Here is a 13,167-nt window from a genome sequence, read left to right on the forward strand (position 1 = left end):
AGTAAAGCTTATTTAATCTTGAAATATTGGTCTATTGGATCCTTTTATAAATCTAAGATACATTATGAGATTTTAGTGATCTTTTCTATGTCTTAAATTCTTTCTCCCTATTTTCTCTCCCTCTATCAAATGAATAAGTCTTAAAAAAATGGTGGAATCATAAAAATATGCAATAGAATTGTGGCTATGTGTACTGCTATGAAAGGTCTCACACATTGTTATGTAAGAAAAGTAAAGCACAGGACAGTTTTTCTGGTGAGAATTCCACTTGTGGAAAATGGAATATATATATACCTACATTACCTAGGTAACTATAATTTTTAGAAAAGGTGCACAACAAACTTATTTGATTGCTTTTAGGAGTGGAATTGGTGAATTGAGGTAGGAAGACTTTAACTTTTATATGCTTTTGTACTGTTTACAAATTATGTTAACTCTTGGTAAAATGGGGTTACATAACATTAATTGTCAAGTTTTTAGCTTCAGGATTCTGGAGGAAGGGACTTGTTACAGATTCAGTTATTCCTAGGTGCCACCTAGTATGGCTTTTCTGCTTGTTCACAAACAAATTGAGTTACTTTCTGAAGCATAAGCACTTTTAGACCACGATATTACAGTGTACTTTTTTAGACTTTTCATTGTGAATTGACTTTTATCAGTGGTGTAACTGTTGATCAGTTCAAAGTAAATATAAAATAAAAAAGCCCAAAGTGAGACAAACATTTAGATTGTGGAATAGTGGTCAGTTTTGAAAACTCAAGAATATTCTTGTATTAATTTTGACAGGTATTCTGTTAAAGACCCTGAATGGAAAAGCTTGATGGGCTCTAGAGAGCCTCAGACTTTGTTACTTTTTTAATGTGTTATTTTGTAACTTTCTCACTTTTTTTTTTTAGATATTTAGAAGTTTCCATCATTCCACAACAGTCCCCAAACAGATAATTGATTTTTCATAATTACTGTCTTTGTTCTGCAGACTTTATGTATTATACGATATTAAACTTAGTGTAAACTTGTCAATTATTTATCTTTTATCAATTATTTATCAATTATTTAGCAGTATTTATCTAAACTATAACACGTAATAGCTATTTGGCAGAATAACCATCCTTAAGTTGTGGCTGTACATTAAGTACGCTTATAATTTTTATTTTGGTCCCCTATCTCACTGTTGGCAGGAAAGTTGTACCTCAGTCTCTGCTGAGGTTCTCTCTACCACCTAGTCCCGGGTTGGGTTAAGGTTCTAAAGTCTGACATTGTGCCAGGACATTGGGGTGGGGTGCAATCTAGTCCTCAGAACATTTGCTCAAGTGAGTTACTGCTGAAACATCTTGCTTTCTGGCCAGAATGGCCTTTCAGATGTCGTACTTTTATAGCCACATCACCATCTGCTCTTTCTATGCCCCACTTAGGGGAGAGACATCTGTAGGCCTGGCTCTGGGCCCATCTGTCAAGATACTGTATATAGCTATAATCCCTCTGGACTGTTGTGTGGCCTCTCCATGGCTCTGCCAGGAAGCCCCAGCAGTACTAGCCCCCCTTCTCCATATATACACACAAGGACAAACAGACATACCACTTTCTTCAAACAAGGAGAAATCTTTCTCACCTGTGCATTAAGCCCTCGCTTTCTTTCTCCTTGTTCTACACAAACATTTTGTCTGTATCCCAATCAACTCATTATCTTTCATGTCTATTCAAGATATTTTGTGTTGGTCTACCCTCCTCTTGCTTGTATCTATCCTAGTTCCCTTAATCATTTTGCAACATAAAAACCAAAGAGACACTGGGGCTATTTTTCTTTCTCACATCTTCTGGAGCAGTGAATACACAGTCTGTTATCATTTAAAAGGGGGTAAAGGAAAGGGAACTAGTGAGAAAAAATTAAGGTTAATCTTTCAAAAAATACATTGTCACAGTATTTCTTAATACTTCATTGCTCTGAGTTTGTCTTTTAGCTATTAGTCTATTACTGGGCTTTGTATAGATTACAAACAGACTTATGCACATATTTCTTAACTACTTCTTGCTAAAAGGCATCTTGGTTGCACATTTGTGCAGCCAGGAAATTTGGTAATTCGTAAGTCATTCTCAACTGTAGTCTTCTCAACCTTTCCTCCCTCCCAGTACTACTGAGGCCTATGACACACACTTAGTAAACTCTCTTAAGGAGGCAGTTTGAATATATATCTAAAAACCGTCAAATTCCCTCTATTCTCACTTTTTTCATTTCCCTCTTTCTTCCATTTCTGTCTTTTACCCCTTCCTTGAGTCCAATATAATACTATGCTTTTGACTTAAGATTTCTTTGAGAAAATCTTGCAGTCTTCCACTCTGACTGAAACTAAAACCTAGGTCCCAACCCATTTGTAAATTGGGAGTTAAATTTTGTTCATATACTGAGGAAAATTGAAGAATCAGATTAGGTTTATAATGTTTATAGGAAAGCTATAAAGAGTAGACACTGTAAATTCTTTTTTTTTTTGCTTTTTTTAAAATTATGTTAATCATCATACATTACATCATTAGTTTTTGATGTAGTGTTCCATGATTGATTGTTTGCATATAACACCCAGTGCTCCATGCAGAACGTGCCCTCTTTAATACCCATCACCAGGCTATCCCATCCTCCCACCCCCCTCCCCTCTAGAACCCTCAGTTTGTTTTTCAGAGTCCATAGTCTCTTATGGTTCATCTCCCCCTCCTTTTCTCCCCCTTTCATTCTTCCCCTCCTGCTATCTTCTTTTTTTTTTTTTTTTAACATATAATGTATTATTTGCTTCAGAGGTGCAGATCTGATTCAACAGTCTTGCACACTTCACAGCGCTCACCATAGCACCTCCCCAATGTCTATCACCCAGCCACCCCATCCCTCCCACCCCCCACCACTCCAGCAACCCTCAGTTTGTTTCCTGAGATTAAGAATTCCTCATATCAGTGAATTCTTATGTCAAAAGTGCATGGTATGGAAAGAAAGGAGTCACTTAATACTAGGTAATAAAAGATAGCAAGCTGTGATTCACAAAGTAAATGAAAAATGTCAAGACATTTTAACAGTGAAGTATTTTAACCATTTTGTCTATAGTTGAATTTTATAAAGCTGAAGATAACTTATATTCTTAAGTTAAATTTGTACTCTTTTTCCAATGTTAAATAATTGAAATATTAAACTATAAAATGTTATAACTATTTGTAATTATTTTATTAACTTATAATTGAAATGTTAAGATATTAAATTATATGACTTTTTTTCTTTTATTAAAAGGTTCTATTTATTTGAGAGAGAGAGCATGAGCTAGGGGAGAGGCAGATGGAGAGGGAGAGGCAACTCCCCACTGAGCGGGTAGCCAGATGTGAGGCTCGATCCCAGGACTCTGGGATCGTGACCTGAGCTGAAGGCAGATGCTTAACCCACTGAGCCACCCAGGCGCCCCAAAATGATATGACTTCTAATTGTGCTTTAGTATTTTATACTTTTGCATGGGTTTGCTTGTACTAAGCTCAAATCTCTTATGTCACCTACATGCAATTCAGAAGTTCAGAAATACACATGATCTTTTGAACATGAAGATACTGGTTTAATTTAAATGGCTTTGGTGTTAATAATTAAAGTTTTCCTCCTCTCTTCCCATTAAGGATTCTGGACTCTACTTATAATATCTCTATCTGCTGGATTCTCCTGCTGTAGCTTTTCTTGGACAGTGACTTATTTTGACTCTTTTGAACCAGGAATGTTTCCTCCTACTCCTCTTTCACCTGCCAAGTTCAAGTAAGTATTCCTGTTTCTTCTTTTTAAATCCATTCCAACTCTGTTGAAATGCTAAAACAGATAGGAGCCAGAGGCTGCGTATATGTAAGATAACATGTGGAGGTCCCTGCCTCTATAAAATATAAATGACTTAAGGTTTTCAGTTTGGCTCAGCCTTTAGATGAATGGAGAATATTTTAAACTCCTTACCTAGATAATGCAATAGTTTTTTAAAAAATGAAATTCAAGAAATGTCTAAAAAGGAACTTTGGTTGCTGTTTATCCTTTTGGGATGGAATTTCATTTAAACAGTTGATGAAGGCTAAATTTATATCAGCAATGTGAAAGTTTTACTAAGTGCATGTATAAATGGTCAGATTTTTATCAATTTAATAATTGGATTGGACTTCTCCTTAGATTTCAGTTTTGTGTAATAATTAGCAAGCATTTACGGCACCTAATTTATATGTCTAGATCAAATTAGATGCATTTCATTGTGGAACAACATTAAACTTCGTTGGTCTGTATTTTCTGTATTTCAAAGACTTGCAGAAAATTCAGTAGGCAGTGTTCTAATCTAGTTTATTTATGTCAGGAAAGCTCAAGTTTTAAATACTATAAATTTCCAAATAAGAGTATCTACGAACTCTAGTTTGTTCTACAAACTGAGGGGTTGGGGAAAAGTGAAGAGTAGAAAATAAATTCTAGTTTAAGATATGTGTGTTGCCAGAGTATTATGGTTGTTATTGTTGCTATTATTACTACCAGCTCCAGCTTGCTTCATAGACAGCTTGTAGAGATCAAATAAAATCTATTTGAGGGACTCTGTAAATAGGAAGTTTAATACTCACAATATTTATTAATAATCATTGTATAACCAGCTCTTATTATTAGTAAACTTATATTTTTCTGTCTTATAAATCTATATTTAAAACTTTTGGCTTCACTTCAGATGAAATGTATGTGGGTATTTTAAACATCTTAATAAATCTCTATATGAAACATAAATCATATACTTGCCAGTAAATTTTGTATATGTGTGTTAGAAGTAGTTGATGAGTAATTAATAATCTAAATTGACTAAGTTATACCCAACGGTGCAATACCATCCCATAGTTTACATTAGTACCGTTCAGTTGCAAAGTTTATTTTGCTATGTGATATTGTGTTCAATTCAAATTTATACTCTTGCTGCTCGATGACATTAATTACTTGGTAACAAGGGATATGCATCTAATGTTGATAATATAATGAGACTCTTCATAAGCCACCAAAAATCATAATCTTATTTTTTTTTCCTTTTATTTCTTTATAGCTCACTTCTCTCCTGTTTCTAGCTAGTAGATCTTGCAGCCTGGATATCAGAAAGCATCTTGCACTTAAAATTATTCAGACTCTAGCCTGTCTTTAAGACATCAGTCTCTATCCACTTATCAAGGCTTGAAACTTTTATTCACTGTATTTATCCTTTGCCAAATGTACTCATTCCTGCGTTTTGAAGTGTTATTGGAATATTTTGTCTTTGTACCCTCAATGTTTTTGCCCTTTATAAGGCCTTGGCCAGTGAACTTCAGTCCTTCTTCTCCCCTTCTCCAAACTTTCACTCTTTGAATTCATCCCGTATATGGTTACCTCTGTGAAAACAGATCTTAGTCACAGCTCTTCCTTGCTTAAAAGTCTTCAGTGGTTTTCTCACTGCCTTCAAAATGATGTCGACTCCCAAGTACAGCAGAACAGTCCTTCCCCAAGTGATCCTACCCAACTTCTCCAGCTTTATCTTCAGCTATTTCTCCAGTGCACCCTATGATAACCCTGGCATCCCTTGAATAAACTGTACTTTTGAGATGCCATGACTTTACTCTTGCTGTTTTCTCTTCCTGAAATATCATTTTCCCTTGCAGATTCTCTTCTACCCCCACCAAAATTCATAAGCATTATAGATGTTAGAAGCTTTTGGAGTTAGAGAAAAGCATTTCAGTATTCTCTTAAATAACTGGAATTCTGTGGGCATTTAACTAATTTTTTAAAAATCATCTTTGCATTTTGAGATGCCTAGGTGGCTCAGTTGGTTGAGCATCTGACTCTTGGTTTTGGCTCAGGTCATGATCTCAGGGTCATGGGATCTAGTCCCAGAGCCCAGTGGGGGGCTCCGTGGTGAGCGGGGAGTCTGGTGGAGATTCTTTCCCTCTGTCTGCCCCTCTTCCTGCTCACTCGAGCGTGCACACGTTCTCTCTCTAAAAATAAATGAATAAATCTTTTTAAAAAATTACCTTTGCATTTTTATTTTTAAGATTTTATTTATTTGAGAGAGAGAGACAGTACAAGAGAGAGAGCAAGCATGAGCTGGGGAAGGGCAGAGGGAGAGGGAGAAGCAGACTCCGCACTGAACAGGGAGTCCAACATGGTGCTTGATTCCAGAGCCTGCCCCCCCTCATTATGACCTGAGCCAAAGGCAGACGCTTAACCGACTTAGCCACCCAGGCGCCCCATCTTTGCATTTTTTATTAAACTATAACCAGTATTGATGACCTCTGTTTTCAATGTGTTATTAGTCATTCAATTTTTTTTTTTTTTAAAGATTTTATTTATTTATTTGAGAGAGGGAGAATGAGAGAGAACACATGAGAGGGGATAGGGTCAGAGGGCAAAGCAGACTCCCTGCCGAGCAGGGAGCCCGATGCGGGACTCGATCCAGGGACTCCAGGATCATGACCTGAGCCGAAGGCAGTCGCCCAACCAACTGAGCCACCCAGGCGCCCTAGTCATTCAATTTTTTTTAAGATTTTTTTTTTTAAATAATCTGTACACCCAATGTAGGCCTTGAACTCACAACCCTGAGATCAAGAGTCTTATGCTCCACTGACCAAGCCAGCCAGCTGCTCTTACTCATTCAGTTTTAATATGAGATAGTGTTAGATTAGAGGCTTAGATTGCATATTTCTTAATACAGCCCTAAAACCACAGTTTTGAAATATGTACATTATGTTCACATATATATATTTGAATTCCTTTCAATTTATAAGTTGGATAATTTAATTTTATATATGATAAATCATCTGTTAAATACTCAGGGCCATGAGTGAAACTGTAATTTAAAATTACCTTGTGTTGATACAGACACAGTCCAAAAAAGGTATATAATAAATATAATGATAGATGATGGCATATTAACAGAAACCACAGACAACAAAGGCATATAATACAGTGTTAATTGGTGAAACTGAGTTTTTTAGTGAAAACCCTGCCATCTAGTGCTTGTGGAAAATAATGCAGTAGCTGTACTTCAGAAATGTCAGAATAAGTATATTCTCTATGTCACCAGTAGAGTGAGAGCTTGTACTAGGAAACAACTTCTCTACCTTTTGAGAAAGTTGAAATCTTCAGACTTTATTTTCTTAGAAATCTGATTGATGTATTTCATTAATTTGCAATATCATGCATTTACAAAAATACCTTTGTAACAGTCTATGTATTCTTTTATAACTTAAACAATGATGTTAATATAAATATTTTTCCTGATTATATAAAAGTAGTGCAAATTCTTTGTTGCAAATTCAAAAAACAAACAAAAAAACAGGAAAACATAAACAGAAAGTGACTGCCAACATTTTAATGTATATCTTTCCATTCTTTGCATATTTTAAAAATTAAACTTGGGATCATAGTATACATACTGTTTTATAAACCTTTTTTTATTTAACATTATGTTGGAACATTTTTCCATTCGGTATTTCTTTTGAATTTTCAGTGTTTTAAATACACTTTAAAGACCAGTCATCATAGATGTCAGTTTATTTTTAAAGGGAAATTAATAATAAATGATAGCTAGATTCTAAGATAATTTACTAAACAGGGATTTGCTTCACTAGAAACCAAAGAAAAGCAGGATAGTTAAGAATCATAAAATGAAGGGACTTTTTCCTTTATTTTTTTAATTTCTGGCACCATGAATATCAAACATGATGAGAGTAAAATAATTGTGTCTAATTGGCTTATTAAAAAAAGCAGTCTTGGGGCGCCTGGGTGGCTCAGTCGTTAAGCGTCTGCCTTCGGCTCAGGTCATGATCCCAGGGTCCTGGGATCGAGCCCCACCTCGGGGTCCTTGCTCTGTGGGGAGCCTGCTTCTCCCTCTCCCTCTACCCCTGCTTGTGTTCCCTCTCTGTCTCTGTCAAATAAATAAATAAAATCTTTAAAAAAAAAAAAAAAAAGCAGTCTTTTGCTCTCCTTTGCAGATTTTAAACATTTAGGCTTATTTTTCCCCCTAAATAAGCTAATTGATAGAAGTGGAAAAAAAAATTGAGAGGACTATGTTTACTGTGGCTCTCGGTTGTTTATCCCTAAAAACATAAACTCCTCAAGGGAAGAAAAAACAACATTTTTTGATATTTAGTAAATATTACATGAAAGGTCTAATGAAATCAGCAATTTGAATCAATAATTCATTGGGAGAGTTGAGATTAGAAATAAAACCCTTTTCTTGTATTCATTATTTTTTCATATTCTTTTATGTTTGTTAGAAATTTTTTTAGTTGAGGGCGCCTGGGTGGCTCAGATGGTTAAGCGTCTGCCTTCGGCTCAGGTCATGATCCCAGGGTCCTGGGATCGAGTCCCACATCGGGCTCCCTGCTCCTTGGGAGCCTGCTTCTCCCTCTGCCTCTCTCTCTCTGTCTCTCATGAATAAATAAATAAAATCTTTAAAAAAAAAAAAAAAAAAAGAAATTTTTTTAGTTGAGACTACTACAAAGTACCATACACTGGGTGGCTTATATACCACAGAAATTTGTTCCTCTCACAGTTGTGGAGACTGGAAGTCTAAGATCAGGGTGGCAATTTAGTTGGGTTCTGATGAGAGCTTCTGGGTTGCACATGGCCTCCTCATTGTATCCTTACAAGGCTTAGATCAGGTTTCACTCTCATGATCTCATCTAATCCTATTTACCCCCCAAAGGCCTCACCTCCTAATACTATCACATTGAGGGGTAAGGTTTCAGCATATAAATGGGAGAGAGTGTGGAAGGGGGGACAAGCATAGTCCATAACAAAACTTAGAAATTTTCACTTTTATATAAGCACAGGACCTTTAGGAAATAACAAAGTAAAGAACTTTGCAAAGTATGTTTTCAGACAGGTATTTAATGGACTTCAAAAGGCATATTAAGAAAAATTATTATACTGACTTAGCAAACTTTGAGTTAAAAGGTATACTGTAATGTTACACGTGCAGACTTCTCTATTAGGAAGCATTTTCTTTGTGTATTTGGATCAATTATACTTTTAAGTTATTTTCTTAGTTGTTTCTGAAAATGTTACCATGTTAAATAATGAGACAGAGGCAGTAACTTCAGATTAAAGTGTCTATATGGCTTTCCCAACTTCTCACTACTTTATAAGTCATTATTTTTCTCTTCTAGTCTACTTAATCAACATCTCCAGTTCACTTCACATTAGTTTTCCCCATTCATTCGTTCTGTTTTCTCAGTGATTGCCGAGCAGGCAAATATAATTATATATGTAATCAGTATTTCACATTGTGGTTATCTGCTTTAATTATAGTTTCCAGGAGTTAATGCATCTAGGTATGTGACCGACCCACGCAAAGGTAACTCGTTATTTAAGTCCTCCTGATTGGGGAGGAAGTTAGGTATGGCTAGGGGCGCCTAGAAGCTGCGTATTTCCTAACAGTGAATTTCACATTACCTGTGCTCCATCTAGTGGAGCAGTGATGTAGCTGCAGGTTTATAGTTCTTCAGCGTGCTAAAAATAAAAACTATTCAATTATTATAATAGGTCCCACCTAGGGTAGAAATGTTACTTTGTAGCCTAGAAATAAATTTAGTGGAAAAATTATTATATAAAAAGTGATGGGTTTAGCAAACAGCACAATGTCGAAAGCTCATTTGTTTTGTAATTAAGTATCAAAATATTTAATAACAGTGATACGGAAAAATAGTGAAAGAAGTCATTAAATTTGTTTGCTTTTGTAGTGATTTTAAGATCTGTAGAGTCAGTCAAGGGTCAAGACCAACCAGCATTCTTAAGTTAAGGGTGTTCCTTCATTGCAGTCAATAGTGTTAGTTAACAAAAGTCTTATTGTTGGAATGAAAAAATGCACATTTAGATAAAAATTAAAATTTAACAGCATATGACTATAACCATCAAGCCAAGAAGTTAACTTTGTAGGCATAGAATTATTATTTTATGCTAGAAATATCCACAGAGACTTATTTTCAAGGAGAAAAAAATCAATGCTTGTGTTTAAAGTTATTAAGGATGGGCTGTATTATAGAAATCAAGGATTATAAATAAAAAGAAACAACAACAAAAGAACAAAATCAAGTATTACTGGAAATTTCAAATTTTAACCTTAATGCTGGTCAAAGGTAATATAAAGTAAGATTTCTGGTTAATTGGCTATCTGAATCCAAAGTCTGGATTATTGAATCTCTTGCTGAGAAACTGATTTTAAATAATTTTTCTCCTTCTTGAGAAATATTATACAAAGAGCATGTCATGCATTCACCACGTGTTGTAGATTTTGGAGAATGTCTTAGTTCTTCATAAAACCTCTGTTGTCTTCTAAGAAATTTATCATCACGAATATTACAAGTGAAGATGAGTCTTTTTGAGGATAGAATGAATTATTGGTTGTAATCGTGACTTCTTTGATGCAGAGTTCATGGTCAAAAAGTAGGGAAACTTTACAATTATTGGTATTATGTCATGACTTCTAGGAATGTGCAAATGAAGAGTAGCGTCTTTTCACTAAACCTGCTTTAAATATTATCTATGGCATTTGACTGGCAGTCTACAGTATTTCATAGTTAATTAACAAACCAAGAGCTATCTGCTGCCTTCCTGAAACTGTTGGTCTTTTTTGTCAGGATCATTCTGAGTTATCTGCCTTTCTATATCTTTTTCCAGTCACAAGTGATATTTGGTAAATATGAAGATAGTTGCAAAAAAACACATGCTTTTAATTAAATTTAATTTATTTCTCTAAAGCCTTGTTTGTTTTTTAAGTATATTGCCTATTTGGAATCTGCAAAGTAAAGTAGAAGTGAACAGTTGGTTTTTGTGTGAATTGCTTTTTGGTGAACGGTTTTTGGTAATCGTTTTACAGACTAAAAATTAACAAATGTGATCTGATACTCTTGCATGTGGGTTTTTTTTAGTAGGCTTCATGCCCAGTGTGGAGCCCAACGCAGGGTTTAAATTCACAATCCAGATGTCAAGAGTTGAATGCTTAACCAACTGAGCCACCCAGGCAGGCGCCTCTGTGTTATTTTTTATGTATAGTGTCCTGGATGTAATCAGATGCTGAAATATTTATATTTTCGTTACATTTATATATGAGTATGTGTTGTAGAAGGGAAGCATACAATGAGTAAAATATTTAATCCTAGAAAATTCCAGTTTTAGGATTGGCATTGCTGTATTAGAATATTCTTTTTTTATTCAACATTAGGTTTATTTTTCTGTTATTAAAGAGTTTTCTCTAACTTCTTGTCCTTCTTAACTTTGGGGGCTTTAATTCTTGGGGGTTAAGAAGATACGAACAAATACAATAATAAAATCATAGTAGAAATGAGGTCCTGGGAAGGCCTGGGTGGCTCAGTCCGTTAAGCATCTGCCTTCGGCTCAGGTCATGATCTATGGGTCCTGGGATCGAGCCCTGCATCGGGCTCCCTGCTCAGCGGGGAGTCTGCTTTTCCCTTTCCCTCTGCCTCTCCCCCAGCTTGTGCTGTCTCTCTCGCTCACTCTCTCTCTCAAATAAATAAAATATTTTTTTTTAAAAAAAGAAAAGAAATGGGGTCATGGATTCTTTGGCAGTGATACGAGTCTTAGAGGTCAAGGTAAGTGGGTGACTTAGTATTTAAATTAGAAGTCCTTTTCCAGGCACACTAGATTGAACATTGAGCACAATAAGTTGACTCTACAACTTTTTCATAAAGATTTTGGAGAGCTGCCTCTTCGTTGAATCAGATTCTTTATTGCCTTGAACTAATGAAACAGATGTCAGATGGCTAATTGCAGTAGGAGAGAAAACCTACTGACCAAGGAGATAGATCAAGAACTTGGCCTTGATATTTGAGCATCCTGAAGTTTCATTATCCAGATACTGTTTGGAGCCATCAGTTGCAGTGTGGTCACTATTAATAAATACATTGAGGTACTGCGCTGTGGCTTCTTGAAGTAAAGGGTTAAAATATGTGCATGTCTTATATATTCCATTATTGTTCTGAATGGAGACTTAAATAGATATAACAAAATCCAGTAAGAAATCATACTCGGTTTCCTTGTTTTCATGAAGTAATGTAGCAAATGAGTATTTGCTTTGTACCTGTTTGCTATGGCTTTTGCCTGTGTTAATTTACAATGTTTAATGTATGGGTTACTGAAAAGGCACAGGTGTCCATGTGCATAGAACAGCACTGATAAGAAATACTTGAGAGATAGCACTTGCCAGTTTTGTTCTTGGAACTTTTTATGTGTCAACAATCTTTGTAAATCACAAGAGGGAGCCTATATATGAAAGGGCTTATAAGATGGAAGAGGTGGCTTCCAGGGCGCCTGGGTGGCTCAGTCAGTTACGTGTCTGCCTTTGGCTCAGGTCATGATCTCAGGGTCCTGGGATGGAGCCCTGCATCGGGCTCCCTGCTCAGCAGATTCGGCCTCTCCCTCTGCCTGCCGCTCCCCTCCGCCCCTCACTCATGTTCTCTCTCTCATATAAATAAATAAAATCTTTAAAAAAAAAAAAAGAAAGAAAGAAAAAAGGGGTGGCTTCTGAATCCAGGCCACACCATATACTGTCAGAAGAACTTTTGAGCAAGTCAGTGTCTCTAAGCCTTAATTTTTTCCTTTCTAAAATGGGATAAAAACAATGATATCCATCCTCATAGGCAATAAGTGTAAGTTTACTAATTAAAGCAACAGATATACCAGGTGATAAAGCAGTCATGGTCCCAGAGTATTTCTTTTCTTAATTGGGATTTTTTTAAGCTAGACATCTAACTGTGGCCTACTACTGGCTGCCAATTATGTTTTATTGGTAATTGTTACTTATTTTGATATTTTATCCTTGTGTTCTTTTGATATAGACACTTTCTTTAATGAAATAATGCTGATATTAGATAGTAATGATTTTCTTCTTTTTTTTTTTTTTTAAGAATTTACTTATTTGAGAGAGAGCACATGAATGGAGGGGTGCAGAAGGAGAGGGAGAAGCAGACTCCCCGCCGAGCAGGGAGCCCGTCACGGGGCTCGATTCCAGGACCCCAGAATCATGACCGGAGCCGAAGGCAGACACTCAACCGACTGAGCCACCCAGGCGCCCCTAGATAGTAGTGATTTTCAAACATTGTTCTTGGCAAAGTGAAAGTTTGGCAACAAAACACAGTGTCAGTTACTTCCTTTTTTCA

At 35.9% G+C, this 13,167-nt stretch overlaps 1 protein-coding gene across 4 annotated transcripts in view; it reads left to right on the forward strand.

The window, feature by feature from the left end:
- ARL6IP6 (ADP ribosylation factor like GTPase 6 interacting protein 6) overlaps window positions 1–13,167 on the forward strand; it is a 35,339-nt gene that overhangs the window by 7,309 nt on the left and 14,863 nt on the right. For 2 of the 4 annotated variants that reach the window (XM_064586552.1, XM_045868852.3), the window contains exon 3: window positions 3,637–3,769. In XM_064586552.1, the coding sequence (XP_064442622.1) occupies window positions 3,637–3,769 (133 nt within the window). Of the gene's footprint in view, window positions 1–3,636; window positions 3,770–5,063; window positions 5,597–12,915; window positions 13,157–13,167 lie in introns of those variants that run through there. The other 2 variants (XM_064586551.1, XM_045868853.3) reach the window with 2 other exon arrangements.

Source organism: Mirounga angustirostris, unplaced genomic scaffold (genome assembly GCF_029215605.1).
Source record: "Mirounga angustirostris isolate CCGP_5_RB_7025 unplaced genomic scaffold, mMirAng1.0.hap1 SCAF_3, whole genome shotgun sequence".
NCBI lineage: Eukaryota > Metazoa > Chordata > Mammalia > Carnivora > Phocidae > Mirounga > Mirounga angustirostris.